The sequence below is a fragment of the Nyctereutes procyonoides genome, unplaced genomic scaffold (genome assembly GCF_905146905.1).
Source record: "Nyctereutes procyonoides isolate TBG_1078 unplaced genomic scaffold, NYPRO_anot_genome, whole genome shotgun sequence".
NCBI lineage: Eukaryota > Metazoa > Chordata > Mammalia > Carnivora > Canidae > Nyctereutes > Nyctereutes procyonoides.
The window spans coordinates 36,522,505-36,550,222 of NW_026575120.1; the positions used below are offsets into that span (position 1 = coordinate 36,522,505).

At 53.2% G+C, this 27,718-nt stretch overlaps 2 protein-coding genes across 2 annotated transcripts; both read left to right on the plus strand.

Moving 5' to 3' along the window:
* Positions 1–541: 541 nt before the first annotated feature.
* LOC129515776 (basic proline-rich protein-like) lies at positions 542–3,529 on the plus strand. Its single transcript, XM_055334791.1, has 3 exons — positions 542–607; positions 2,501–3,007; positions 3,119–3,529. Exons 1-3 carry the CDS (start codon positions 542–544, stop codon positions 3,527–3,529), a joined length of 984 nt encoding a protein of 327 aa, XP_055190766.1.
* A 329-nt stretch (positions 3,530–3,858) lies between these two features.
* Positions 3,859–27,530, plus strand: ARHGEF5 (Rho guanine nucleotide exchange factor 5). Its single transcript, XM_055335396.1, has 15 exons — positions 3,859–3,977; positions 10,482–13,671; positions 14,221–14,278; positions 14,706–14,770; positions 14,979–15,232; positions 17,770–17,930; positions 18,456–18,608; positions 18,806–18,935; positions 19,193–19,267; positions 20,298–20,387; positions 21,535–21,692; positions 22,292–22,453; positions 23,966–24,036; positions 26,031–26,135; positions 26,819–27,530. The coding sequence occupies exons 2-15, from the start codon at positions 10,494–10,496 to the stop codon at positions 26,974–26,976; spliced, it is 4,818 nt and encodes a 1,605-aa protein (XP_055191371.1). The 5' UTR covers positions 3,859–3,977; positions 10,482–10,493; the 3' UTR covers positions 26,977–27,530.
* Positions 27,531–27,718: the final 188 nt, after the last annotated feature.

A 27,718-nucleotide genomic window follows, 5' to 3' on the forward strand; every position in this document is an offset into this window, starting at 1 on the left:
ATCAGAATAGAACAGGACAGCTATGCACCACAGCATCCATGTCAGGGTGAATTTAAAGAAGGATGGAGAGACCATGGTCAGCCAACTTAAGAACAGAGTTCAAAGTCACTTCTAAAAGGTCCAAAGGGGGTCATGGGATCAGGCAAAAAGCAGAGTCAGAAAAGCCAGAGCAGTATTCAAAGAACTAGCACAGGATCAGCTGAGAGTCAGAGTCAACCAAGTGAGAAACCATGTAGCCAATAACACCGGATGATGTCTGGTCAGTGTAGCGAGGACCCAGGCATAACTCAGTGAGTTCCTGCTTTGAAAAAGGTCATTGTAATTCCTTCAGCCCTGCTACCCAGAACTACACAGGACAGTACCCTGTCCTTCTCATCTCCATGGCTGGATCTCAAAGGCACTGTCTCCAGTGAAAATGTCTAGAACCTACACTTTTTCTTCCCCCTTCTAATATAGCTCTTGTTTTAAAATAACTTTATGTTGAATCTGCTCACCTTTCCCAACTCTTATCACCTTGTTATTGTAAATTTATTCATTCAACATGCATAACTATCAGGCAGTGCTAGGAAAGGAAACTAACCCGTATCAATCACCTTCTACACTTGCGGTAAGGTGACCTCTATAGGATCCCATTCTGAAGCGCCACAGCTACCCAGTGAGGCAGGTATTGTTAAATAGTATCATATCCCCATTTAGGACATTAGGGAGATGAAGCACAGGAAAGTTAAAGACGCCACATTTTGCATGAAGTGAACGGTGAAGCCTGGATTCAAATCTACCCCAGCCTGAATCTAAATCCCATTCTTTTTCCACTGTATCATTCTCTCTCCTCTCTAGAGCTTCACAGAAGAAATATAAGCCCAAATGAAATATCAAAATCTTAGGGTAGCATGAAAGGCTTGATCAGGAAGTCAAGGCACCATGAGCAGCATCAAGAAATGGAAAAGAAGAATAAAATGAGAACCATGGTTTGCAAAGTCAAGGGAAGAGGAGCCTAGAAGGATGGATCAGTCCCCAAAAGTGTACACCCTGCAGACAGAGAGGCCCGGGGAAGAAGCCAACCCCCTAAGGGAGACGTTTTAACTTTCCTATATCTCACCACTACCTGAAGAGTCAGGGCCAGCCTTGTATCCTTAACTTGCTGGACAAGAGCCCAGAGGTTATTGAATCAAGGGTGGTGACCTAAAAAAAAAAAAAAAAAAAAAAATTTGCTGATAGGTCAGAGCCAGTAGAACAAGAGGAGTCTGTTCTGTGAGACCTGACATTCAGGGGAAACTAAGGCACAGAGAGTGTCACTGGGAAGAACCATGTCAGGATGGAGGGGAGTAGAAAGAATAGCCAGGCTGGTTTCCCAGGCAGCTCCAGCACGTTGGGGTGCATTGCCCACGCCCAGGAGGCAGCACAGAATAGCAGGGATCTCCTTGCTTTGCTCCCCCACCAGAAATCAAGGGCTCCCTGGTGCCCCCTGAACTGAGTTTTCTCTCCTAGGCCAGAAAGAGTTTTAGGGTAAACTCTGACTTCCTGCACTCCCTGTTCTCAGCCTCTCGCTGAGCTTCTGACACTTGCTAGGCCTGCCCTTACAGACCTGAATGCCTAATGGTGCTTTCCTCATTGCTTCCCACACCTTAATGCAGTAAGCTTTGAGTAGGCTGGAGGATGCTGAACTGTGTAGGGCTTAACCCTTCAGGGTAGCAGTGACCAAAGCAGCACATTGTGTGAACACAGAGATGCTTCAGGACTTTATTGGAGAAAACACCGTTCTACCTTAATGGTGATCTACCTTAAAGTCTTCAAAAATGTGGGTAGGCGTGGTCAGCAGGATCAATGGGGCAGTCCACAGCACGGTAATCTGGAAATGGTCTAACCCACTAGATATTTGGGCTCACAGATCATGGCATTCCCAAGAACAAAACAGAGAGCCTATGAAGATCGTACTTGGCTTATAGCACCATGGAAATCCCTGGAGTAATGAATGGGGCAGAGAAGGGCATTCTAGGTCTGCCTAGAATAAACATATGGAGAATCTCTGTCCCTGTAGGTGAGGGATTGTGTGTGTGTGTGTGTGTGGCCACCCCACAGATCACTGTGGCATTCTTTGAAGTCTATGGAGAGGCATAAAGTTAGACCCCCTCAAGCGTGGCCTACAGAATATAAGGTTTCCCTGGGAGAATCAGTAAAAAAAAAAAAAAAAACGGACAAGCATGAGAAAACCTGAGACATAGGTACTTGACTACACACACGTCCTGGGAAGAATACAGAAGGAATACATGCGCCCATGATATATAAGCGACCTGAAACGAACTTTAAAAGTACAGAAGCAAGCAGCTAGAACTCAGAGGAAAGACAGACGTGGCCGCGCTGGCTTAGGGACGCACGTGCCTAGGCCCCGAGAGCTGGAGACAGGTGGACCTCCAGGGAGGTAAAGCGCTCGGACCCAAAACCTCAGACGTTCGGAGACACGCATCAGCCAATAGCTAACGGGGCGTGAGCGGGGATCCAGGCCGGGCTTCGGGGCGACCTGGACCAGACACAGAAGAGACACCCGGGCGGATCGCGGGGGCCCGCGCGCCCCCCGGGCAGCCCCCCGACCCCGTGTGCGCCCCCGCCCGCGACCTCCGAGCGCCCTGACCGCCCCCTCCGGGCGGCCCCCAGTGTGCGCCCCGCGCCCCCTCCCGCGCCCCCGCCCGCGACCTCCGAGCGCTCTGACCCCCGGGCGGCCCCCCGTGTGCGCCCCGCGCCCCCTCCGCGCCCGCCGCGGCCTCCGAGCGCCCTGACCCCCGGGCGGCCCCCCGTGTGCGCCCCGCGCTCCCTCCTGCGCCCCCGCCCGCGGCTTCCGAGCGCCCTGACCCCCGGGCGGCCCCCCGTGTGCGCCCCGCGCTCCCTCCTGCGCCCCCGCCCGCGACCTCCGAGCGCTCTGACCCCCGGGCGGCCCCCCGTGTGCGCCCCGCGCCCCCTCCCGCGCCCCCGCCCGCGGCCTCCGAGCGCCCTGACCCCCGGGCGGCCCCCCGTGTGCGCCCCGCGCTCCCTCCCGCGCCCCCCGCCCCGCGGCGACCTCCGAGCGCCCTGACCCCCGGGGGGCCCCCGTGTGCGCCCCGCGACCCTCCTGCGCCCCCCGGAGCCCCCGCCCGCGGCCTCCGAGCGCCCTGACCCCCGGGCGGCCCCCCGTGTGCGCCCCGCGCTCCCTCCCGCGCCCCCGCCCGCGGCCTCCGAGCGCCCTGACCCCCGGGCGGCCCCCCGTGTGCGCCCCGCGCCCCCTCCCGCGCCCCCGCCCGCGGCCTCCGAGCGCCCTGACCCCCGGGCGGCCCCCCGTGTGCGCCCCGCGCTCCCTCCTGCGCCCCCGCCCGCGGCCTCCGAGCGCCCTGACCCCCGGGCGGCCCCCCGTGTGCGCCCCGCGCTCCCTCCTGCGCCCCCGCCCGCGACCTCCGAGCGCTCTGACCCCCGGGGGGGCCCCCTGTGTGCGCCCCGCGACCCTTCCTGCGCCCCCCGGGAAGCCCCCCGCGCCCCTGCCCACGACCTGCGAGCGCCCTGACCCCCGGGCGGCCCCCCGTGTGCGCCCCGCGCTCCCTCCTGCGCCCCCCGCGCGCCCCCCGCGCCCCCGCCCGCGGCCTCCGAGCGCCCTGACCCCCGGGCGGCCCCCGTGTGCGCCCCGCGCCCCCGCCCCCCGTGCGGCCCCCGCGCCCCGCGCCCCGCGCCCCGGGCTCCCCTCGCGGCCGCCCGCCCGCCCGCCGCCCGCCACTTCCCAGCCGTGACGCGGGAGCCGCGGGCTCACCAATGGGGCTCGAGCGCGGCCCGGCCCCGCCCCCCCGGGAAGGTGTGTCCCCCTTCCCACACCTGAAACTTCCGAGGAGAGCGGCGGCCTCCTCCCGTCCGGCGAGGGCGGGCCGCGGGGGGCGGGCGGCGGCAGGGCCTGCGCGGGGACGGCCGGCGCCGGGGACCCGGAGGGGCCTCTCGGCCGAGACAGCATGTGACGCTGCCAGGTGGGTGCTCCCCGGTCGCCGCTCGGGCCGGGCCGGCGGCTGTTCGAGCCCGGCGGAGGGGGTTGGGCCCGTGGGCGCGGGGGAGCAGGGCCTGCGCCCCGGGCCCGGCCGGCCGGCTCGCGGGGCACCCGCTCCGGAAACGGGGGGCTGGGCCGACGGCAGAGCCGGGTGTGACCGCGGCCCCAGGTCTGCGGGAGGGAAGCTGGAGGAAATGCTCCTGCCTGAAAAACTTGCTTCCGGCCTGGCCCCCGCCCCCAGATGTTCCCTGGGCCCGTGGTCGGGGCCCTTCCCTCAAAGGCTCGGGCTCTGGGGACACCTGCCCCCGTAGGAAGAAGTCACTGAGCCTCCCCTTGTGGCCCTGTTCCCAATCCAGACGCGTCTTATTGTCTCCTTTTTCTTACCCAGGCCTGGGCCCTTCCTTCGTGAATCTTCCTATGGATTCGCACACTGCGTGTGTCTAAGTACACGCCTCTCCCCGTTGGCCCAGGCGCCCGAACCCGTAAAGGTGACTCCAGCCCTGCCCCCACCCTATTTCTTCCCTATATGCGAAGAACTTCCAAAGCTCGTGTGAACCGTGACTTTGCATTCTGAAGTTGGGGAGTGCGAAGGGAGCTCCTTGAACTGGGGGGGTGGGTGGGGAGGTCCGGGGGTGGGGGCGGGGGTGTGTGTGCTAGAACAGGGCCGGTTCTGAGCATCCTTTACAGTTGCCTTCCCCGCAGGACTGTCCTGGGAGACCTAGTCCTGATGCCAGTGGATTTCCAGACCTCAGGTGCTCTCCCTTTCCTGGATCTTGGATTCCCAAGACAGATTTGCCCTCCTGTCTACCTAAGAAGTGAACTCTGGCCAGGACTCTTGTCAGATTGAGGGGGAAGGGTGTGTCAGACAGACCAGGGAGAGAACTTTCTTTTCCACTTTCTTGCCTGCTTTGCTCCCCGATTTGACCATTCCCGGTCTTGCATCCTTGGCCCACTCCAGAAGCCCCAGCTCCCAGCTAAACAACCCCGGATGTGGCCTCTTTCGCAGACTTCCTGTTTTATCTACACCTGGAGTGTGAAGGAGCTCTGGGTCTAGGCACTGGCAAAGTGGGGAATTATTGGTTAACCAATTTGGGTTAACACAAACTCAAGCCGTGTCTACTGGGGACATTCTTGGAGGCTGAGGAGGAGGAAGGTTTCAAAGAGAGACTGTTTGGCAGGAGGATTGCCTGTTAGTATCCTAGTGGAGAAGAGCGGGAAGTCAGGAGGTTTGCAGAGGAATCCCTCTTATTAAAAGAAAATAGTAATTCTAAGTATAGTCAAGAGTTGTCATGTATTAGGGGTCCCCAGTGTGTATGGCTTCCCCTAACATAGTTGGTCTGAGGTTGTCTGTGGCCTATGGTGTCTGTAGGATAGGCAGGAACATGTCATTTGTGGTGTCTGTCACTACGTGGTATGGACAAGAACGGGGTCACACACAGGATCATGGGTTGAACAGGAGCAGTGTTGCTCAAGTGTCACTGGTGTAGACTCAAACGGGCGACGTACAGCATCTGGTGTAGACAGGGATGAGTCACCGTGTCTGTGGAGTGAACAGGAGCTGGTCATTTATAGGACCGAACAAGGTCACCCTCAGGGTCTACGGTAAGGACACAAAGAGGTGGCTCACATTCACTTTATCTCTGTGGATGGCACCAGGGCCACAGATGGATTTGTGGGGCGGACGTCAGCATCGCCGCTAATGATGTTCGGAGTCAGCCCATGGGGTCTACAAGGCAGTGGATAATGTATTTTCAGACATTAGGGAACAGATAAGAGATGTTTATTTCAGTCTTCATTGGGATGGAGGAGCTTTCCTCACGTGGATAGAACACAGGTGTTAGCAGTCAGTGGCCCAGAAGGCTACTCTGATTTTCATGTCTTTGTCAATTGGGGACATTCATGTCAAACAGTGAATAATGACATACAGCTCCATGGTGGTCTAATTTTTCTGAATCAGAATGAGAGTATTTTGATTTGGGAGGGGTTTTCCTAAGGCGAGCAACAGTATAGGCGCTAGTGTAAATTCAGTAGTATTGTAAGTACTCAAGAGTACTGCAGCGATTTGTGGTATAAGCCAGCATATCTGAACCTGGCACGGCTACCAAATCCAGGAAGCACGATCCTCGAAAAAACAAAAACAAAAACAAAAAAAACACATGCACTCAACACCGGTTTGAAGAACAAGCAGCGTGGCAGGGAGGAGACGATATCTTTGAGATACAATTCTCTGGTGAGTAGACATGGACAAGGCTCAGGTGTGGGGGGCCCCGGAGGACACACTGAGCTCTCTCACTCACTAGGGACTTGGGGCCTGGTCTTGAAAGAAGTTGCATGTGGACAGGGTCAGCAGGTGCAGAAGGTGCCTGGTCCGGAGGAAGGCCAGATGACCGTGATGCCATGCCCCATCTTTGCCTGTGCGCACACAAACAGTGATTACTCACCCCTGGTGGAGAAGGGGATGAGGAGGGAACCTCAAATGGGCGATGCAGAAAGGCTCTCCCCTGATGGCTTTGTGCGGGCGGAACCACGTTCTGCAGATTTCCTTCAGCTTTCTCACATTGTCGCTTTGTCTTACGTTGCAATCAGATTACTAGGACGGGATCAGGTACAGGGGACATAGGATACGTTCTTCCTTTGTGGTAAATGGTGGCTGATCTGGTGACTACCAGTATTTCCAAATGGATAAAGGCGGTGCTAGAAATAGTGTCAGCGGGCTTGCGGGAGACAGACACGCGTCACGTAACTCGAATGGAACTGAAGGTGTCCATGGACCCCAGGGCGCCTGGGGATGCAGCCTGAATAGAGAGGGCAGACAGACGTGTATCTAGAAGCTTCTTGTTTGGGGGACATGAGCATGCCCATGGGTACAGGGCAAGGACAATACAGGTGTGGGTGAGGGGAGACTTCAGGTGTAGGCACAGCCTCCTTCCCTCCTTAGCCAAGTTCCAGAAAGTGCGGTGAGCAACTCTAGTATTTAATGTGTGGTTGAGAGAATAGGGTCACGTCACGGTATCATCTCGTGATTATAGTATTTTGTACTTCGGTCTAGAAACGGGGAGCAAATCACACACTGTGTCAGTTAACTGGAAAGGGACATGAAAGCCCTTCTCACAAGTGTGCTTATGTTGGACATGGCTCTTTGCCCCATATAGATGGTATCTGCGTCTCTGGGGTGGCCAGGAACTTGTCACACACAACATCTCCAGGGTGGCTTGGGACCTGTCTGTTTGGTTATGTCAGGCTCTATTGCATAGGAACTGCAAGGGCGGCTTATTGCGTGTGTGTGCGCGTGTGGATGGGTGCTCGCGCAAGGGTGCTTGTGAAAGCGTGGGTGCTTGTGCAGTCTCTCGGCAGGACAGCAGGCATTCTGGGTGGTGGGCTTTGGCTTGAAGCCTAGTGGAGGCAGGAGATGCGCGGCTCCAGGGACAGCTGTGGGTTCCATAGCCCCCCCCCACCACCCCCCCCCCCCGGGTCTTCTCTAGGCCAGGACCTGCCAGCTTCTTACAGCTGGGCTTCCGGTTGCCTACAGTAGACGTAAGGTTGGACACTTTGGTTTGAGGTCACCTGTACCATTTACTTAAGAAGTTTGAGCAAGTGTCCAGGTTTGGGACCTTCAGCTTGCCCATCTGCAAGTGAAGCGGAGCTTCTTGTGTGTCTCTAAAGGTTCTCCCAACTCATAAAATCCTGCATTTCTCTTTTATACTTTCTCTCTCCTCCACAGTAATTACAATCCCCGACACTCCTGTGACTCTTAAAGTTAACAGGGTACTTTTTAATGTCACTTAACCTTCGTTAGAAATCCTTGCAAAGAAAGAGTTCAAACCCTTTCGTAAAATGAGAAAACGGGTGTTCACATAAATGATTTCTACGATTGTCTAAAAGGACACACAAGGCAGATACAAGAACTGAGCAACCTGCCTTTAACTCCGTCGTCTTCCTTTCTTCACTCATGCAATAAATCTTTGTTGAGGGCAAGCGAAGCTGCAGGCGGTGAGGCAGAGGATGAATGTGGCAGCGTCTGTGCCCTTACGAAGCTCACGCTCTAGCCCGGAAAATAGACATTAAATGTGTAATTACAAGTGCAGTGAGTGTGAGAGTAGCAAAGGGTTCGCTGGGGCAGAAGAGGATTCCAGGCAGGGGAGCAGCACATGTGGAGGCAGGGGGTGGGGGTGCCCACAGCTGTTGAGGCCCCTGCAGGGGAAGCAGAGGTGAGGCGAGGAGGGCACATAACCCAGGGTGAATATTCGGGTTTCGTCCTGGTGGCAGTCAGAGGCTGCTGGAGATTTTACACTAGAAGTGGGGCATGTAAGGATCACTGCCCTGCGGAGTAGAGAATGTCTTGGCCATAGCGCAAGGGGACCTGTGTGAAGGCCAGTGGCCAGGCTGTGCCCCGGGTACAGTGGCCTGGGTGAGAGAGGACAGGAGAGGGCACCAGGGTCTAGCGGTGCCGATGGAGAGAAGTGGACAGGCTCCAGGGATAAGGAGGAGGTGGCCTCAACAGGACTTGGCCGCAGATTCCATCTGGGGAAGGCGGGCCAGGAGGGAAACAAGAATTTTGTTCTGTAATGGAGAAGCACGTGTTGAGGGGCACCTGAGCGTCTGCCTTTGGCCCAGGACGTGATCTCGGGGTCCTGGGGTCAGGCTCCCTGCAAGGAGCCTGCTCTCCCTCTGCCTGTGTCTCTGTCTCTCTCATGAATAAATATTTTTTTTTTTTAAAGAAAAGCACGTATTGAGCACGCAATATGGGCCAGGTATTATGCTAGATGTAGACAGCCGAGCAAGATGGACATAGCTCTTGATCTCGTGAAGCTCCCGCCTCTTGTTCGGGACAGATGGTAAATCAAAATACACAGGCGATTGTATAGATGCTCAGAAGAAGAGTGATGTGCGTGAGAGCTGGTACGTCTACAGAGAGGAGGGCAGGCCCCTGGTTGGAGGACTGGGTTAAACCAGGAATGTGTGGTCTCCTGAATGACAAGAAAGTATTTCCGATGGCAGAAGTGGCAGACACAGACAAGGACCACCGCTCTGAGTGTCCCTTGGTGTTAACATTGACGGTCGTGGGGGCGGTGGGCGGGGTGCTGCTTAGTGGAGTGGGAGGAGATGAGGACCTCAGGTTTGAACAGTTCCTTTCACAGCTTAGATAAGAAGGCCATGACCATGCTTCAGTCGTGGGATGGTTACCACAGCGCGGGGGGAAGGTGCGGGAAGAAGAGAAAATCCATCGCATGAGGTGACGGAGAAGGCAGGCCCGAGAACATGGCCAGCAAGGGGACGGCCACCTGTTGGGCTGTCTGAGCAGGAAGGAGGAAAAGCGCGAAACTCCGGGCGCTCTGAATTGCCAGGAACCCAAGCAGTTCCTCTCTGGGTTTCTAAAGTCTTTGCAAGGTGGGAGATGATGTTTTCTGCTGGAAGTGAGAAGATAGGTGGAAAGGACAAACTTCCAAGAGGTGGCGGAAGGAGTTCCGGGGATGCTGGAAGCAGGGGGACGTAGGGTAGCCCAGTGTCACGGACCTGACTGAGCGGGTAACCACTGTGTCTCCTACGGTTCCAATCTAGTAAGTCGTCACCATACTACTTTCTAACAGCTGCTTTTTTAAAAAATCTTTTGTAAAGATTCCATTTATTTATTTGAGAGAGAGAGAGAGAGAGAGAGAGAGAGAGCGCACGAGCCAGGGGAGGGGCAGAAAGAGAAGGAGAAGCCAGCTAGCTCCCCGCTGAGCAGGGAGCCCAACGTGGGGCTCCATCCCAGGACCCGGGGAATCACGCCCTGAGCCGAAGGCAGACGCTTGACCCCACTGAGCCACCCAGTGTGGTGGCCCTACAACAGCTGCTTCTATAAGGGAATAGAGAATTGCTAAGTAGTTACGAGGCTCTGCTAGATCCTGTGGAAGCTAAGGTGAGTGAACTCCAGAGGGTGCACAGGGAGATCACACTACACTGGCTGCGGTGGCCACAGACCTATTTAATCCCCGTCAGGAGCTTTGGAGGAAGATCTCCCTCCCTCTCTTCCCTGGGTTGTTGGATTCAGGGTGTGTCACTCACTGTGTCTGCGAGTTATAGAGAACTGAGTCATGCTTGGTGTCCAGAGTGTAGACTGGGAGACAGTATGACATAATACAATCTAGAGAGTAATGACCACTGGGAGTGCTTGGTGCTCTTTGACAACGGTCTTATACTCTAATTTAATCATTTATGATCTGTCTCCTCCACCAGACTGCAGGCTCCATGAGGACACAGTCGGTCTGTCTTGTTTACCACTGAATGCCCTGCCCTGAGGGAGGTCACTGGGTAAATATTTATTAGATGAACAAATCAGTGGTGCATTTCATAGAGGCCGTTGCTTACGTTGTTGAGTACGTTTTGTCACCAAGAGGGACTCTAAATGGAACCGGAGAAATGTCCCACTCTTGCTCTCTCTGGTCTGTTCCTTTGATAGGTAGAAGCACAAAGGGTGATGAGAACTTTGTGTTTTATTCCTCTTTAGGGCTCAGCCCTGATGGAGGCTGAGGAGCCCCAACACGGGGCCTTGACCCCCATCCCTGCCTTAGCGGAGCTCAGCGTTATCCCGGAACCTCTCAGGAGAAGCAGTCAGACTGCCACCTTGGGGCCCGAAGCTCAAGGAGGCTGGGAGCCATCGTCCACATGGGCAGAGGGACGAGGACTCTCGGAGCCCCAGCAGGGAGGCCTAAAGGATGTGCAGAGCTGTGCAGCTGAGAGCATGACCTCCTTCCCCGAGGAAGCCCCTGCAGGTGTGGAGACCGACCAGGAAGACACCGTGGGTGACACGTGGGACACCCCGGAGCGCCAGGAGGCGGTGCCTCAGAGCCTGGCAGACGGACGGGCAAGGACACCAGCTCACGCAGAGCGCGGGGCCTGCCCTGTTCAGGGTGAACATCTAGACACGGTCCCAGTGTCCAGAGAGCGGGGTGGCGGGGTGGAGATGGAGCTTAGACCAGAGCTCACTTCCTTGCCTGCGGGAACTGGACGTGCAGAAGAGGAGGAGGCTTCTCCAGACACCTCCGCTCAGCCCCGATCTGGGCCTCCCTGTGAAGAGCACCCTGCAGAGCCCGAGCACCCCGGGGACTCCGTCAGGCAGGGGGAAGAGCTGCGGGCTGCGGGGGCCGAAGAAAGTCCAGGGAGAGGGGGACTCATGTGCCTTCTGGATGCCCGGGGGCTGGAGGAGCAGGGACTGGCCGAAGCGGCCTTCCGGGAGGCAGCAGCGGCGGGGGACGATGGGCGTTTAGGGGGACAGGAACAGGGCGGGGAGCAGGCGGACGGTACAGAAGGGGAGCAAGAGCAGAAACAGGAGCAGAGACGAGGCCGCGCGATGCGCGCCAAGCACGGAGAGAGAACGGGGCTTCCTGGGGAATTGGAAGGTCTGCGCCGCAGTGAGCAGGGGATGGAGGCTCGGCGCCAGCCGGGTCTACAGCAGGGAGAGGAGGGGAACAGGGAGACAGGGGGGCCAGAGGAGGGGAGCGGGGCTGCTCAGAATGAGGAGAAGCGGAGCGTGGTGGGCAAATCAGGGCAAGTAACTGGAAGGCCAGAAGGTCCAGGTCTTCGAGGTCTTCGGGGGAAGGTGGCCTCGGTGGAGGGGCGGGAGGCGGAGGCAGTGGGGTCAGGGGAGGAGGAGCCGGAGAATTGGGACGGGGACCCGCTTCGGGGAGAGGGCAGAGAGGGGCCTACAGAAGAGGGGGAAGCACGTGATGGTCCTTCCACACTGGCTCTGGTAGCCTCTGAGGTCTCTTCTCCCTGTGACTTGTTTCCAGACACCTGTTATCCCATGACCGGTGCTCCTGGGCCTCGGGAGGAGCCTAGGGCTGAGGAACTATCCCCTGTAGCTCTGCCTCCTCCACTGGAGTCCGGAGGGTGGTCGGGCCGGCCTGCTTCTTTACCTGGCTCCTTTCCTGCTGGGGGGTCGCCTGCCCAAGAAGCAGCTCAGGACAGCCAGCAGGAGGGACCCGAGCTGGGGAAGGGGGCAGTGTTCAGCCAGGGGACCCAGATGGTCTCTGCCGGGACCCCTGCAACTCCTCCGAGGACTCCCCATTCACCTCCTTCCAGTCCTGCTGAAGTCTCCTCCCGGACCACTACATCATTGTCTGCCAGCCCCCCGGTTGGCTCTCCCAGGAGGGAGCCCTTTCTTGCTGCACATTCTCCAGAAACCTCCAGAGCAACTCTTCGGACCACCCACGCACATGACTGTGGGGCTTCCGAGACTCCCCCAGCTGCCCTCCCTGGCGCTCCCTCTGCAGAGGCCACCGTGGAAACACCCACCAGCTCCAGCTGGGCCCACCTCCAGGGCCCCCCAGGCCACCCTGCAGGGGCTGTCCAGCACCTAAGGAGCAACTCCTTCCCAGGCTCTCATAGGACAGAGCCAACTCCGGACCTGCTGGGACTCTCACTTTCCTTTTCTCATTCAGAGTTGCCCCAAAGGGCCCCCAAACCTGTCATCTATGGCTCTGTGATCCCAAGAAGGGACAGGAAAAGTGGTAGGGACTGTAGGATCATTCCAGAATCCCCTAGTTCATTACCTACTCTGGGGTGGGACTCTCAAGAATTCACTTCAAATCTGGAAAGATCCAGTAGTCCCTGTAGCACCCAGCCATGTGGCTCCCCACACACTTCAGCCTCTGCCCCAGAGTCTCCTGCTTATGGCTCTTCCCCACCCCTTATCTCTGTAGATGGGAGGATCCCTGAACCTCTGCCCCCTCCTCCCCCGGAGAAGAGGCATGTCCACCCCTCCGTGGTAGAGAGAGACAGCCACCTCCATGCAGGAGTTGCCACGTTGAAGAGGTGTGGCCATGCTCTTCCACTGGCCCCAGGTTCGGGGCCACATGGTCCCCCCAAAGGCCCACTTCCCCCATTTCCTGACCCCCTCGTGGCGAGGCAGCATCGACCTCTGCCCTCTACCCCGGACACTCCCACCCCTACTCTGACCTCTTTCTCCCGCAGGCTGAGATACAATAAGCCATTGCCCCCAACTCCTGATTTGTCCCAGTCCCACCACTCTGTTTCTTTTAGTAATCCAAGGATCTACAGGCCTCTCCCCCCTGTCCCTATTATGGATCCTCCCATTGAACCACCTCCGTTACCCCCCAAGTCCAGGGGGAGGAGTAGGAGCACTCAGGGAGAACTCATGAATTCAGGGGGTCGGGGCAAGCCAAGGCCTGTTTGTCAAGAGCGGACAGTCTCTGCTCCCCACTCTGTTGGACGTACCTCCTGGCCCCCAGCCATGGGCCGATCAACAGACTCTTTGGCTTCCACCAGCAGGAGTAAGAGTGAAGTGTCCCCTGGCATGGCTTTCAGCAATGTGGCAACCCTTCTCAGTCCGTCTTCCCCAACCACACACTGGAGTCTGGAGCTCCAGGGACCCACCTGTGACCCAGGACCCTCCGAAGAGTCTGAGGCCCCTGCCAGAGGATCTTTGAGAAGATCAGCCCCTCCGGAAGGAGCCAATGGCCTGAGGAGGTTGGATGTAGGCCAAGCAAGGCAGTCGGAAAAGCTCAGCCATCCCCACCTGGAGAAGGCATCCAGCTGGCCCCACAGGCGGGACACAGGGAGACCACTGGAGAGCGTCAGTGGGCGGGTCGCAGATCCCGGTGACGGGTCCAGTAAGCACAAGGGCTGGAACCGGCAAGGCCTGCGCAGACCTTCCATCTTGCCTGAGGGCCCTTCCGGTAAGCGAGGGGCAAGATCACGGTGACACTCAAGCCTTCTCCAGCTCTTACCACCTCACCCATCTTCTGTCCCCAGGGCTTCTCCTCATCCACCTACTCATCCACCTACCCAATGTCAACCCAGAGGGAAGCCCTCGAGAGTCTCTCTGAGCTCGCTGTAGTACTTTTCCGTCTCCTTCCACTCTTCCACCCGGCCATGGTGGTGTTTGACTGTGTACCTGTTTTTCCCAACTTTGTTACGGATGTTTCCTCTCTCGCCCCGACACACATGCTTTCCAGCTACCAGCACCTGCTCAGTGTCCTCCCAGTGGTACAGAAGACATCGTCTTCTTGTCCAATTCACGTCTGATACCAGGATTCCAGGGCTGGGGACACACCTGCTAATAGTGTCCTCAAATGCTTTCTACTTTGGCACCGCTCTCCTGCACAGACTCCCGGCTGAGCCCTTCTGTTCCCTCAGAGGCCTGCATCTCCTGCATTAAGTTTTGCCTTCTTGGCCACCCGAATGTCCCTCCAAAATCTCAGTGACTTCACCATTTCTGTTTCCAGATACAAGAGGTCCAGCCGTAGAAAAGGCCCCTGGCCCTTCAGACACCATTGTGTTTCGGTGAGTCCCCTTCTCTCCTGGCAGACACACTTAGACTGTCCTTTCTTAGGACACTGAGAGTTCCATGGTCTGACAAGGGTTCTGGGACCCTGTGTCTTCCAGGGGTAGGGAAGGGAAGAGACGTACACCAGGATTCCAGGGTAAGGGCATCTCTTGCCTACCCGGCTGTCAGCTGGGTCTGACTCTCCCGTCCTCCTAGGTTCTGTAGCCATGAACTAACCCCCCTGTAAACGTTCAACATGACATCCAAAAAAGCTCTGAACTACCTAAACGTGGGTCAGGGCCACAGCTTGTCTCTTGAGGGGATTCGGCCCTGACATCCCAGCACGCGTCCCAGAGGTTAGAGACTATCTCATCTATGGTCACCTGGGGCTTCTCCGCGTCAGTGGCCAGCAAGCACCCAGAGCCCTCCTCCTTGTCTCCATAGGGAGAAGAAACCAAAGGAGGTGATGGGAGGCTTTTCAAGACGCCGCTCGAAGCTCATCAACTCCTGTGAGTCCCTTGAAACAGAAGTATAGCCCCACGTGGCATTTTGCCCAAGACTGGAGCCCATAGCCACCCTCTGTGGGCCAGTCCGTGATCTCTCCAGGGAGAGAGAATTGCCAGGACAGCCAGAAGCAGTTTGGTGGCTTCTGTCTTTATGCCTCCCCATCCCTGTCTCCCTAATTCCCTCCCTCTGTCATCTTCTTTGCCCTTGCAGCTCAGCTGCTTTACCAGGAGTACAGCGATGTGGTTTTGAACAAGGAGATTCAGAGCCAGCAGCGGCTGGACAGCCTGGGAGAGGTCACGGGGCCCGCCTCCCCCCGGCAGCCCCGGAAGGCTCTGGTCTCCTCCGAATCCTACCTGCAGCGCCTGTCCATGGCCTCCAGTGGCTCCCTCTGGCAGGAAATCCCTGTGGTGCGCAACAGCACCGTGCTGCTCTCCATGACCCATGAAGATCAAAAACTGCAAGAGGTACCCAGCGGGGCAGGGTCGGGGCAGGGGGTGGGGGTGCAGGAGGGAGAGCAAAGTCTTATGCCCATTTCCTGCTCACTGCCACCACCACTCACCACATGCTCTACGCACGCCTTGGCTGTCACTGGTCTCCACGCTGATGCATCTGAATTGCTTTCTGGATGTTACCACCGGCCCTGCTCCCCACTTCCGCAGGGCGTGGAGCCGCTTCCTCCTACCTGTTGTTGGTCGGGCTTCATACCAAGTGACCGTGCCCCTGAATTTGTTGGGAGGGATGTGCAATTACTCCCTTCACTGCTGCCTCAGGCTAGACTAAAACTTCCCTCTTCAGTCAGGTTCCACGCTACACTGAAGTTTCTCTCTTCAACTGAGGCACCTGAGTGGCTTTTGGCCCTTGCTGCTGTCTTGTGGTCCATTGGTCTCATAGAGGCTTTGAAATGACCATCAGGCTCGGCTCGGTCCTAACACCCAATGGCAAGACTCTAGTAGAGGCTGTTTGTCGTTACGTTATTACCATTAACGGGTTTCACATGGAAGAGTTTGTCTTAATAATCAGTCTGAAATAGGGCCTGGAACCTCTCTTCCCAGGAAGACAGTAGGGCACCATGGAAAGGCACCATGGAATCCTGTATACGTATTTGGGTTCTGGAGTAAATGACCTGGTCGTGAAGCCCACTTTGCTGTTTGCTGGCTATTCAGCTTTGGCCAGAAAACCTTCTGTTTTCTCATTTGTAACACTGGGTCGCAAATAGTGGGAGAACCAAAAAGGAAGAAGTGCCTCGCACATAGCAGTCACTCAAAAAATGTTTACCGCTGTACTTTAATTTCAAGTCAGGCCAACCGGGGTCGGAATCCTGGCTTCGCCATTTGCTAGCTGTGTAATCTTAGGCAAGTTTTATGACTTCACCAAATCTCAGTTTCCTTGTCTAAGACTTAAAGATAATGTCTACCTTTCAGGGTTGCTGTATGGTTTAAGTAGAGTACCCATATCTAGCTTTTAGCGTCATGTCTGGTACATGGTTTGATACATATTAGTGCCATACTCTCCCCTTTTCAGAGGTGGGAAGGAGTCAGATGTTGGCCAGAAGGACTTATGGATAAACAAATCAAACAGAGGCAGCTATAAATGTGTAGGCTTTTTGAAGCTCAGACTTGGGGGCCTTATTCTGACCTCAACTTTTAAAGCACATGGAGGACATATAAGAAAAATCCGTGATCCGCCCAAACAACAGGAGATGATATGAACCCAGCTCTCTTTCACCCACTGGAGCGTACTGGGAAGTCCACTGGGGCCCCCGGGCTAGCCCTGGCCTCCTATTTCTAGGAAGAGGAGCCTCTATGCTTATAGGCACATAGTCCTCCCATAAAATAGCCCTCTGGGGTCTACGAGGTGTTTACACCGACCCCATTTCTTTTGACTGTCACAACATCTTTGTGACATGGGGTCACTGTACCTGCACAGAAAGACAAAAACCCGGAGGTTCTGTGAGGTTGAATGGGCCCCACAAAGTCATATGGTCAGTGAATGCTGGAACCAGTACTCAGATGTACCTCGGCGCCCCCAGTCCAGTATTGCTGCGGGTAGGGTCATCACCCAGGTGTGTGTCGTCTTGGTCTCCTCTGTCCCTCTCTGCGTGTACCTTGAAGAGACGTGCCTAGATGAGCATGGGGCAGCCCGGCTGGAGGAGGACAGGGCCATGAGCATTACGCCCCCTGCTGGAGCCTCCAAATAAGTTCTCAAGCGCTGGCCCATCTCCATTAAACCACAGCAGCACCATCTGGTTCTCAAATATCCTGCTTCCTCCCAAGTCACCTTCATCCCCTCAGTCTGTTCCTCTTTCAAAGTTCTCTGGCTCAGTGAGTGAGTCCACCATTCACGCGGTTACTAAACTCAACAAATGAGCCATTAAATTGTGACTGTCTGCTGTTTCAGCCCTCATTTCTGGCAAAGAACCGAGTCCTTTCAAATCTCCCTCCTAAATAAATTCGAAGGTGGCCTACCCCTCCCCATCCCGTGGCTCTTCTCACCTCCCTCTGTTGCCTTGGGATGACTATGGCAGTTTCCTAACGTGGCTCCTCTGCCCCTCCTACCCTTCTTCGCGCCATGCTCAGAAATAACCTTTATAAAAACCAAATCTGATCAAGTTATTTCCCTACATAAAGCCTCTTTCAGTCTTCCCATATGTCCAAACTGTTTTACCTCGTTCACGCAATCCTCCTGACCTCCCTCTATTTGCCCTCTGAGCTTCATCTCCTGCCACTACTTTAGTACAGATACTCGGTTCGAAAGATGCTCAGTTTATTAAGCTTCTTGACAGTACCCTTTTCTCTTATACCTATGGGGGCTTGTACGTTCTTCCCACGGGCTCCAATGCTCTTTCTCTCTCCTGATCCCAGGTTAGGCTCTGACGTGACTGTGAGCTATGAGAGGATCCGCCTTGTCCTCCGCTCTGCCCCCAGAATGTCGTCACGCGCTGGCTAGCATACACTGGGGAGTCCATAACTATTTTAAATTAATCTCCTCTCCAACCTCCCAGGCCAAATTTGAGCTGATCGTGTCAGAGGCCTCGTACCTACGCAGTCTGCATGTAGCTGTGGATCATTTCCAGCTCTCAGCCCCACTGCGGGCCACGCTTTCCAACCAGGAATACCAGTGGCTCTTCTCTCGTTTACAGGACGTGCGTGAAGTCAGCACCACGTGAGATTCCTCTTCTCCCAAACACCATTCACTCAGCCTCAGTATCTTTAGCCTATAAACCATCGGGTGTTTCCTCCTCGCCCCCTTTTCAGAAGCCTTCTCATTCCCCTTTCATGGTTCCCAATGCTGTCGGAATAGGGAGGGAGAGCAAAGAAGAGGAGAGGGTGTGTGGGTGCACAGATCCATTAATGGGTCAACACACGAATGGGAAACGCTTCCCTGGTTGAGGAAGGGACGTACTGTGGGTAGGCGCTGCCCTGGAGGTGGGCTCTGGGAAACAGGGGAAGCTCAGAAAGCCAGGACAGAAGCAAAAGAAGAACAGGAAATGGAAAACAGGGATCAGAGGGTTGTATGAGGGGCAAACTAGAGATTGCCTTGCAGGGAACCCTAGAGCTAGAGGGGTGCAGAGCTGAGAAGTCAGTCGAAGTTACCGGCTAATAGCAAGAAGGAGTCACAAACTCAGGGTGTGGCGGGGGTCAGCCAGCTGCTCGCAGGTCTCAGGAGACTCGTGTGGGTACCGTGCAGGTTCCTTTCCGACCTGGAGGAGAACTTCGAGAGCAACATCTTCACCTTCCAAGTGTGTGACGTAGTCCTGAACCACGCTCCCGACTTTCGCCGGGTCTACCTGCCGTATGTCACCAACCAGACCTACCAGGAGCGCACCTTCCAAGTCCTGCTGTAAGCCCTGACCCCCCTGCGGGCCCTGCAGGGACCCTGCCCGGAAACCCCCAAACCCCAACCCCAACCCCAAACGGTATCCACACGACGCGTGTTCTTGTCCCCGCTCTCTCTTGTGCCATCTCCACACCCTGCACCCCCCCACCGTGTCCCCTGCGCCCCCCACATCCCTTCTCACTTGAGGCTCGCCCACCCAGGAACAGCAACAGCAGTTTCCGAGAGGTCCTGGAGAAGCTGGAGAGCGACCCCGTCTGCCAGCGCCTCTCCCTGAAGTCCTTTCTGATCCTGCCCTTCCAGCGCATCACGCGTCTCAAACTGCTGCTCCAGGTACAGGGGTCCCTCCTCGGGCCTCCCCCCTCCCCCCGAGAGGGGTGATCTGCGGGAGCCCCAAGGTTCTGTCACCCTTCTTCTGCACCCTGTGGATGATGGAGCCGACTCCCCGCTGCCCACACCCTTCTTCCTCAGGGGGGATCTGCTGCAAAAATGGTGTTTCTGGACCTCCTTAGCCCACCCTCCATAACTCCTTCTTCCTGTGTTCCCATCCCTTCCTTCCACCTGGTGCCTGCCTACGGTTTGTTCTACAGAACATTCTGAAGAGAACACAGCCTGGATCTCCAGAGGAAGCAGAGGCCACAAAGGCACATCATGCGCTGGAGGAGGTAGGTGGCCACCACCCCCACTCACACCCCTCGATTGGCCTTCACAGAGAATTCTTCTTCTGCCAAGGTGCATGACTCCAGAGAGCGCAGGTCCCTGCTAAGGGGATTGCTCACCTTCCTCAGCGTCCCAGCCAAACCTGCGAACACCCTCCCTACCCACCCTCCACCCCACCCGGCCTCCTTCCCGCACTGAGGATGTTCCACACCAAGGGGCTTTGCTCTCACTACCACCATCCCCAAATTAAATCTTAGGTTCACCCCACCCAGGAATATCCTCTCAGGTCATACAAGGTATACCAGAGGCCTAGAACTTCAATTCAATTCTACCCTCATGCAATCCCAGCCTGCCAGAAAAAATGGAGGCTGTCGCAACCAACCTCCAGATTGACTGGTTGATTGATGGATTTCTTTCTTTCTTTCTTTCTTTCTTTCTTTCTTTCTTTCTTTCTTTCTTTCTTTTTTCTTTCTTTCTTTCTTTTTTCTTTCTTTCTTTCTTTTTTCTTTCTTTCTTTCTTTCTTTCTTTCTTTCTTTCTTTCTTCTTTCCTTCCTTCCTTCCTTCCTTCCTTCCTTCCTTCCTTCTCTCTTTTTCTTTCTTTCTTTCTTTCTTTCTTTCTTTCTTTCTTTCTTTCTTTCTTTCTTTCTTTTTTCTTTCTTTTCTTTTCTTTCTTTCTTTCTTTCTTTCTTTCTTTCTTTCTTTCTTTCTTTCTTTCTTTTCTTTCTTCTTTTTTGATTCTATTTATTTATTTGAGAGAGAGGCAGAGCACCTGAGCATGACATCAGGGCAGGTCAGGGGTAGGGGGGTGCAGCATGGGGGAGGAGCAAAGGGAGAGGGAGAAGCAGACTCCCTGCTATGCAAGGAGCTTGACATGGGGCTCAATCCTAGGACATCAGGATCATGACCTCAGCCAGAGTCGCTTAACCAACTGAGCCCCCCAGGGGCCCCTTAACTTCCAAATTTCTTGCAGGAGACCAAGGTCAAAGCCTCTAACACAGTGTTCTTCCTCTCTCCTCACTCTATTCTATGTTCAGCTGATCCGAGACTGCAATAACAATGTCCAGAGGATGCGACGGACAGAGGAGCTCATCTACCTGAGCCAGAAGATTGAGTTCGAGTGTAAAGTGAGTGGGTCTCTTGCACCTTGACCCCACCTGTGAATCTTCACTTTAGCATAACCCACAGGTCACCTTCTAACGTAGAACCATCTTGCTCGGACTATCTCGGTCTCTGCCCTTAACGTCTGCACGCCTTCTCTTCTGTCCTGTTTCTGGGACACCCACATGCCTGCCCCAATCTCCATGATATATTATTAAGTGAAAAAGGGTAGATACAGAGCTGTGTGTATTATAGGATATTATCTTTGGTGAAAAGTAGGAAGATACAAATCTGTGTTCGCTGGTGTAGACATAGAGAAACTCTGGAAGGATACATGGGAAATAAAGGACAGTGGTCACCTAAGTGGGTTACCTGAGGGGTTAATATGCATTTGGGAAGTGGGCAGGTGAGGGAGAACTTATCAACGTAAAAACCTTTGTAAAGATACGTTTTGTGTTTAAACCGTTCAGTATTTTCTCGTCTTCATCTAGTCTAACCAAAGCACTATGAAATTGACTTCAAATACAAGACCAAAATCTCCTATCCCTATACAAACATAAATAAACATTCTGCGTTCAAATTCCACCTCAGAACAGACACCGTCCTTACCTCCCTCAAAGAGAAGGAAAATCTGATCCACATGATAATTGTGGTCCAGTACCCTTACCTTTACCCAACTTCCAACTCCAAGCAGACCCCACCAACTTCTCCTTATTCTCATTCCCACATATGCCCCCACATGCTCTTCCCACATCTCTGGTTATCGTCGGAGAAAGCACAGATGTCATTACTGCCCAGATCTTTCACTTCTAAGATACGCAGCGTACCGTCCCCTACCTTAGTCCCTCACATCGGGGTCTGCTGATTCTCCTCCAGTTCAGGCTTCTGGGGCTGAGCTTTCTCGTGTCATCACTATCCTGGGTTGAACCATAGGCACCTTCCATTTCCTGGAGCCATGGATGTGGGAGCTCCAGAGTGGTAGACGGTGGTAGGTGGGGGGCTCTGAGAGAAACAGTCTAAGTAGATGGGTAATGAGCAGGGAGGACCTGAGGAGGAGGTGAGGGTCAGTGGTGGAACTCATGAAGAAGAGGCATGGGAGGGCGGGCAGGACCGAGGAAGCCTCACGCCTGCCCTGCCTATGACACTGCCTTTTCTGCCTTCCCTATGCTACAGATATTCCCGCTCATTTCGCAGTCGCGCTGGCTGGTGAAGAGTGGAGAGGTGACAGCCCTGGAGTTCAGTCTGTCCCCAGGGCTGCGAAGGAAGCTCAACACGCGTCCTGTCCACCTGCATCTCTTCAATGACTGTCTGTTGCTGTCTCGGCCCCGAGAGTCAGTGACTAGAACGGGAGGCCAGGGCACAAGAGGGAAATGGGATAGGGCAGGAGGGCAGGGACGAAAGGGACAGAGGAGGGTCATGTTCCCTGAGGAGCCCTTCTCAGGGGCTCCGCCCAGGGAGTGCAGGTCATGGCCTAGAGAAGAGAAAGAAGGGATTCCACCAAATTATGCCACAAGATCACATAGCGGGACTCATACTGTGTTACAGACGCAGAGCAGAATGTAGCAAACTAGCCTATCACATTCTCAAACCCATTTATTTGCGTGGACTCAGCCTCCTAGCCTAGAGGTTCTTAGCCAATTCCAGATCCTAAGTCTTTGGTCCTAAGGGTCTTAGAAAATGTGTATTGGTTCTGCCTCTCCAACTCTTGAAAGTGGTGATGTCTTCATTGCACGAGACATGTGGTTTGCCAAATGGGAGACAAATCTCTGGGGACTCTGGAGCTACCATCTTGGGAGCAAGGTAGCACCATCTCAGGGTTTTCACGAGAATCTGCAAGCAGGAAAGGACAGGGATTGTGAATCCAAAGATACGAGGGGTGGATGAAGTATAACAATTGTACAGTCGGGTTAACCAGCCTTGTATTTTGCAGGGGTAGCCGATTCCTGGTATTTGACCATGCTCCCTTCTCCTCCATCCGAGGGGAAAAGTGTGAAATGAAGCTACACGGACCTCACAAAAACCTCTTCCGACTCTTCCTGCTGCACAACGCGCAGGGCACCCAGGCCGAGTTCCTCTTCAGCACAGAGACCCAGTGAGATGCGGCTGGGAGAGGGAGGGAGGGAGGGAGGGAGGGAGGGAGGGAGGGAGGGAGGGAGGGAGGGAGGACTGCCTAGGAAGAAAGTGGGGCTGGGGCAGAAAATGTGTCCAGAAAACAGCCACACACTATTTATCCTATTCTGGACTGAAGAGCATCCATTGGGAAATCCCAACCCAAACCCTTAGAGCTAATAGACACCTTGCAAGAGATGGGGTGGGAAAGGGTACAGAGTTGCTACCAAAGTTGAGCATCTATTTCATGCTCTTTAGTCAAGAGGGACAAAGTTTGTGAGATAACAGGAAGGAGATGGGCTGGTATGGAGTAACTAAAGAATTCCTGATGTCCTGTCCGTAATGCCCATGTGTATAAGCAGAAACTCTTAAGTGCCAAAGGCTGATGGACATATATTTGGATAAGATAAGCCCTGGGGTGTCTTTAGCTTGCCTTCCTCCACCTTCCAAGCCAGTCTTCTGTTGAACAGAAATCTAGAGTGTTGAGAACTTTGATTTGCTCATCTTTTTAATAATAATAATAATAATAATAAATACATTTGCACATAGATACATACACTTTAGAGAGTATTAAAGAATAAGACCTATAAAATCTGGTACATATGCCTAAAATAACGAATCAACTACAAGACTATAGCTACTGTTGCTGTTATAAGAGATATAAGAAGGGTCTTCTTTAAAAAGTTTGACAGGACCCCAAGTGGTCCAAGAATTCCTGTGTTGCAGGCACTTTTCAGTTTTGTCTCTCAGAAGACAGCTCAGGGTGGGATCAATCATACCTGTCTTCACTTATGGAACAAATGCTGATAGAGGGGTTCATATGCAAAACATCACCAAAGTCAAGTAATCAAATATGGACTCATGTTCTTTGTTTAGTGTTTTGGGCAGCATCTTCCTCAAATAGAAGTAGTGTCAGGTCTCAATTACTCCAGTGTTTTTGGAAGCAGAGGCTAACATAATACAAAATCCTTCAGATAATTACAAAATTAGTTTGGGTTATATTGCAATATATATATATATATTGGGTTTTTTGCATGAGCAAAAAAAAATAGTAGACACATTTCCTTGATCTAATTACGATTACAAAATAATTTTCATCTCTGAGATATCTGATCGAAGGGAGGTGGGCAGTAGAGTATCGAGAATTATGCAAAGTGATAGAGGGAATCTAAACCGAGATGAACATTTTGCTAGTACAAAATGGAAAATCTCATGTGTCTAGTTGATATTATGCCTCCACTTGAAAGACCTGCCATTAAGAGGTTGAGCTTAGAAAGAAGAGAAAAATAAAGGGTGATAAACACATTAACATACAATTCAAGATCTTATGTTTCCAACCAAGCAAAGTCCCATTGACTTTCATCCTAGATGTTATTGATCTAGACTTTTTGAACCAGACAAGTCTTTTCCACAGTCATTTCCCTTCCCCATCATTGGCCATCATCCTCCACCCCAGAGCTGCAGCTGAAGCATTGACCCTGCTTTGTTTTCTCAGAAGTGAAAAGCTTCGATGGATCTCAGCCTTGGCCATGCCCAGAGAGGAGTTGGACCTTCTGGAGTGTTATGGTGAGTGAGGGTATAAAAGGGTATATAAAAGGGGGAAATAGCAGGGCTGGAGGTCACCTTTGGATGCAGGAGTTTAGGGGGCTGGATTGTAACCCTGAGAGACTTCCACTTACTGCTTTTATCCAGAATTTGAGAGTGGAAGTCTGGCCACTGGAGCTTAAGCACCTGAGATGATCCACTTAAAACTACTCACCACAATGGTAGTGCCTCGTCCTTCATATACTTTCTCCCTTGGACAATAATTTACTCTTTTAAAATATTTGTCCCCTTAAGTCTATCCTGCTATTATTTTACCTTAGATTTCACTTGCTAAAGGTCTTGGGGGAAATATGGGGAGAAAGTAGGGCTGGAGTGGGAGTTGTGGGAGAAGAGCAACCTAGTCGATTTGTCTTAACCACACGGTCTCCTGTACAGAATGGTCTGAGAACGCTGCCCTGAGCCTGGCCTTCCAGATACCCACATGCAGACACACACACACACACACACACATCCCAAATGTGTCTTGCATCCATGTGAAACCTTGATTTCTGGGTCTCCCATAAGCCCCCAGCTGTCCACCAGCAAGAATTCCCTAATTGGTTATCCAGAGAGGAACTGAACTCAGAGGAACACTGGTAACTCAAAAGAACAAATACAAGGAATCTTGGAAAAGGAAGTAGGAGAACCAGGCTGTAAACTGAGTTCTAGTAACTGGTTCACTATGTGACGACCCATCTGCTGGCTTTGGTTTCCCCAGTTGAAAGGAAGGCAAGATCATTCTTCCTCCTTCACTGTGGTCTTGTGAATGGCAGTTGGAGATAAGCTTGAGAAAAAGAACTACAGGGATGCCTGAGTGGCTCAGTAGGTTAGGCATCTACCTTGGGCTCAGGTCATGAGTCCTGGGATCAAGGCCCATGGATCTCCCTCTGCCATCCCCCTGCTCATCCTCTCTCACATGCTCTCTCTCTCTCTCTCTCTCTCTCTCTCTCTTTCAAAGAAAGGAAGAAAGGAAGAAAAAGAAAGAGGAGTAGAGATAATAATATAATAGTGTTCTGTTTTCTGAGGGAACCAGTGAACTGTGGTCACATAGAGCGACGTAAGATGAAATGCTTATGGGTCAGGAGTCCTCTGAGGCTTGTTATCTAGAGCTTCAAAACTATGGAAATTTCCTCTGGTCCACAAAAATACTGAAGTGTGGAAAATCCAGAATTTTTCAAGGAATCACCTTGATCAACCCAGTCGTTTACAAGTGAGGAAACTAAAGCTAAAGGGGATGAAGCGCCTTCCTTAGGTCATACCTGGACCCCCACAGGTTGCATCTCTTCCAGTCCCACATCTGGTGCTAGAAAGGAAATGAAGAATGAGTCACAGAATCAGATTTTACAATCTAGCAGGGGAGACAGATAATATACACAAAGCAACTGGATAAGAGGTAAATGGACAATTAGGTTTCTGTTTTTGTTTTTAAATATTTTATTTATTCATGAGAGACACACAGAGAGAAGCAGAGACACAGGCAGAGGGAGAAGCAGGCTCCATGCAGGGAGCCCGATGTGGGGACTGGATCCCGGGACCCTGGGATCACGACCTGAGCCGAAAGTAGACACTCAACTGCTGAGCCACCCAGGTGTCCCTGGACAATTAATTTTAAAGGAGTTCAGAATCCACTGAGGACTAAAGAGTCAGGGAAGGTTACAGAGGGAAGATGGGTCTTTAGCAGAATTGGAATATTTATAATAATGAGTCACTGAAGGCGGTTACAACGTATTTCTCAATTCGTCTTCCCCAGAGAAATAGAATTTTTTGACTCATTTCAATTCCGGTATTTCCATTTCCTCTTCCACCATTTTGTTTCCTGGTAGAGGATGCAGATTTTTCCCATTGTCTCTTGTCTGTAACTTTCTAAAGCCTGACCTTTATCTCTCCTGAGTCCTCCAACTTCCCCCCTGTAATCCTTGCTTTCTGTTCCCATCACTTGCCTTTCTCACCTCTCTTCATGCTCTTGTCTTCCAAAGACTCCCCTCAAGTACAGTGCCTTCGAGCCTACAAACCCCGAGAGAACGACGAGCTGGCACTAGAGAAGGCAGACGTGGTGATGGTGACCCAGCAAAGCAGCGATGGTAAGAGGGAGAATCTGTGAGTAAGCTGGGCGTTGGAGGTGGGATCCCATAGTTGGTATGTATTTGTTTCCTAGGGCTGCGTAACAAAGCACCACAAATGGGGGTGTCTAAAACAATAGGAGTTGATTCTCTCCTGGTTCTAGAAGCCAGAAATCCAAAATCAAAGTGTGGGCAGGACCATGCTCCCTCTGCCACTTCTTGGGGAGGATCCTTCCTTCCCCTCTTCCAGCTTCTGGTAGCTCCAGGTATTCCTTGGCTTGTGGTAGCCTAACTCCAATCTCTACCTCTGTCTTCCGTCTGTGTGTGTGTGTCCAAATTTCCCTCTTCTTATAAGGATACCAGTCGTGTGGGATTAAGGTCCACTTTACTCAAGTATGACCTCATCTTAACTTTACTAATTACACCTGGGAACTCCATTCCCAAATAAGGTCACATTCTGAGGCTCTTGTGGTTAGAACTTCAACATATATTTTGGGGGAACACTGTTCAACCCATAAGAGTGGAGAAGGCCCAGGAAGTAGGCAGCTGTAGACCTTGCCAGACCTAGAACAGCCCGGGTTCACACACTAGTCTCTTCAGTCCTTTCAGCCTTACTATTCAGAAAAGTTTGGGGGAAGGAGATCCAAAGGGAGTTTTTGTGGGCCTGCCCCAGGTAATTCTTCCCGCCCACCCTGTGCCCATAGGCTGGCTGGAGGGCATGAGACTCTCAGATGGGGAGCGAGGCTGGTTCCCTATGCAACAAGTGGAGTTCATTTCCAACCGAGAGGTCCGTGCCCGGAACGTGAGTGAAGCCCACCGAGTCAAGACTGCCAAACTACAGCTGGTGGAGCAGCAGACCTAGCAGTTTTCTGGGAGCAATTCTCTGAGCGTAAGGACAAGATGCTCCTGGAAAGGGCTGGCCCCCAGAACCTTGCAACAGAGGCCTTCTGTGGATCAAGAACTAGACCGTCTGAAAACTTGACAAAATGCATCTACCAAAGCTCCTTTTTGTGCTTTGTGCTTATTGGGGGGATTTTTAGAGACTTTGCACTGGACTCTGAGAACCTTTTCTCATAAGAAAAGGGACAAATAGGGCCTAAGCTAAGGAACTTTACCTCTATTACCGTATAGTACTTAAACATTCTCTGCTTCCAGAGTGCAGCAGATTCAGGGCTGACCAAAGTTTTCATCATGGCTATAAGTTAAACAAAATGTAGCCTCAGTCCGTTGGAGGGAGATGTTTAAGGGGGATTAGCACATCCGATGAGAGGGTCAACTTGGTGGCCTCTTGTCAACTCGAGAGATTTTCCATAATTATTGGTGTGAGGTCAGGGCATGCATCTCTGGGATCTATGTCTGTTGGTGGCGATGTGAGGGTAGCATTCTCTCACTCTAATAAACTTGGCACTTCTCTGAGTGTTTTCTTCTCAGACTCCTGGACACCGAAAAGGGTACAGAACATGGAATCCTGTGAGAATCCCAGGCCATTTGATTTAGGTACCAAGATGGTACCTAGGTCACAGCAGATGCCAACTCTTGCTTTGTGACTTCCAAGAGTTTGGGCAGTTTTCCTGTTTCTTTTGGCCTCAGAGGTTGTATAAGGA

Coding starts and splice junctions, on each gene's coding strand:
- ARHGEF5 (XM_055335396.1), top strand. CDS start 10,494: ATGGAGGCTGAGGAGCCCCAACACGGGGCCTTGACCCCCATCCCTGCC. Junction 13,672..14,220: donor CTTGCCTGAGGGCCCTTCCG/GTAAGCGAGGGG, acceptor TTCTGTTTCCAG/ATACAAGAGGTCCAGCCGTA. Junction 24,037..26,030: donor GGACCTTCTGGAGTGTTATG/GTGAGTGAGGGT, acceptor TGTCTTCCAAAG/ACTCCCCTCAAGTACAGTGC.
- LOC129515776 (XM_055334791.1), top strand. CDS start 542: ATGCATAACTATCAGGCAGTGCTAGGAAAGGAAACTAACCCGTATCAA. Junction 608..2,500: donor AATCACCTTCTACACTTGCG/GTAAGGTGACCT, acceptor GCGGGGATCCAG/GCCGGGCTTCGGGGCGACCT. Junction 3,008..3,118: donor TGACCCCCGGGCGGCCCCCC/GTGTGCGCCCCG, acceptor CGCCCCCCGGAG/CCCCCGCCCGCGGCCTCCGA.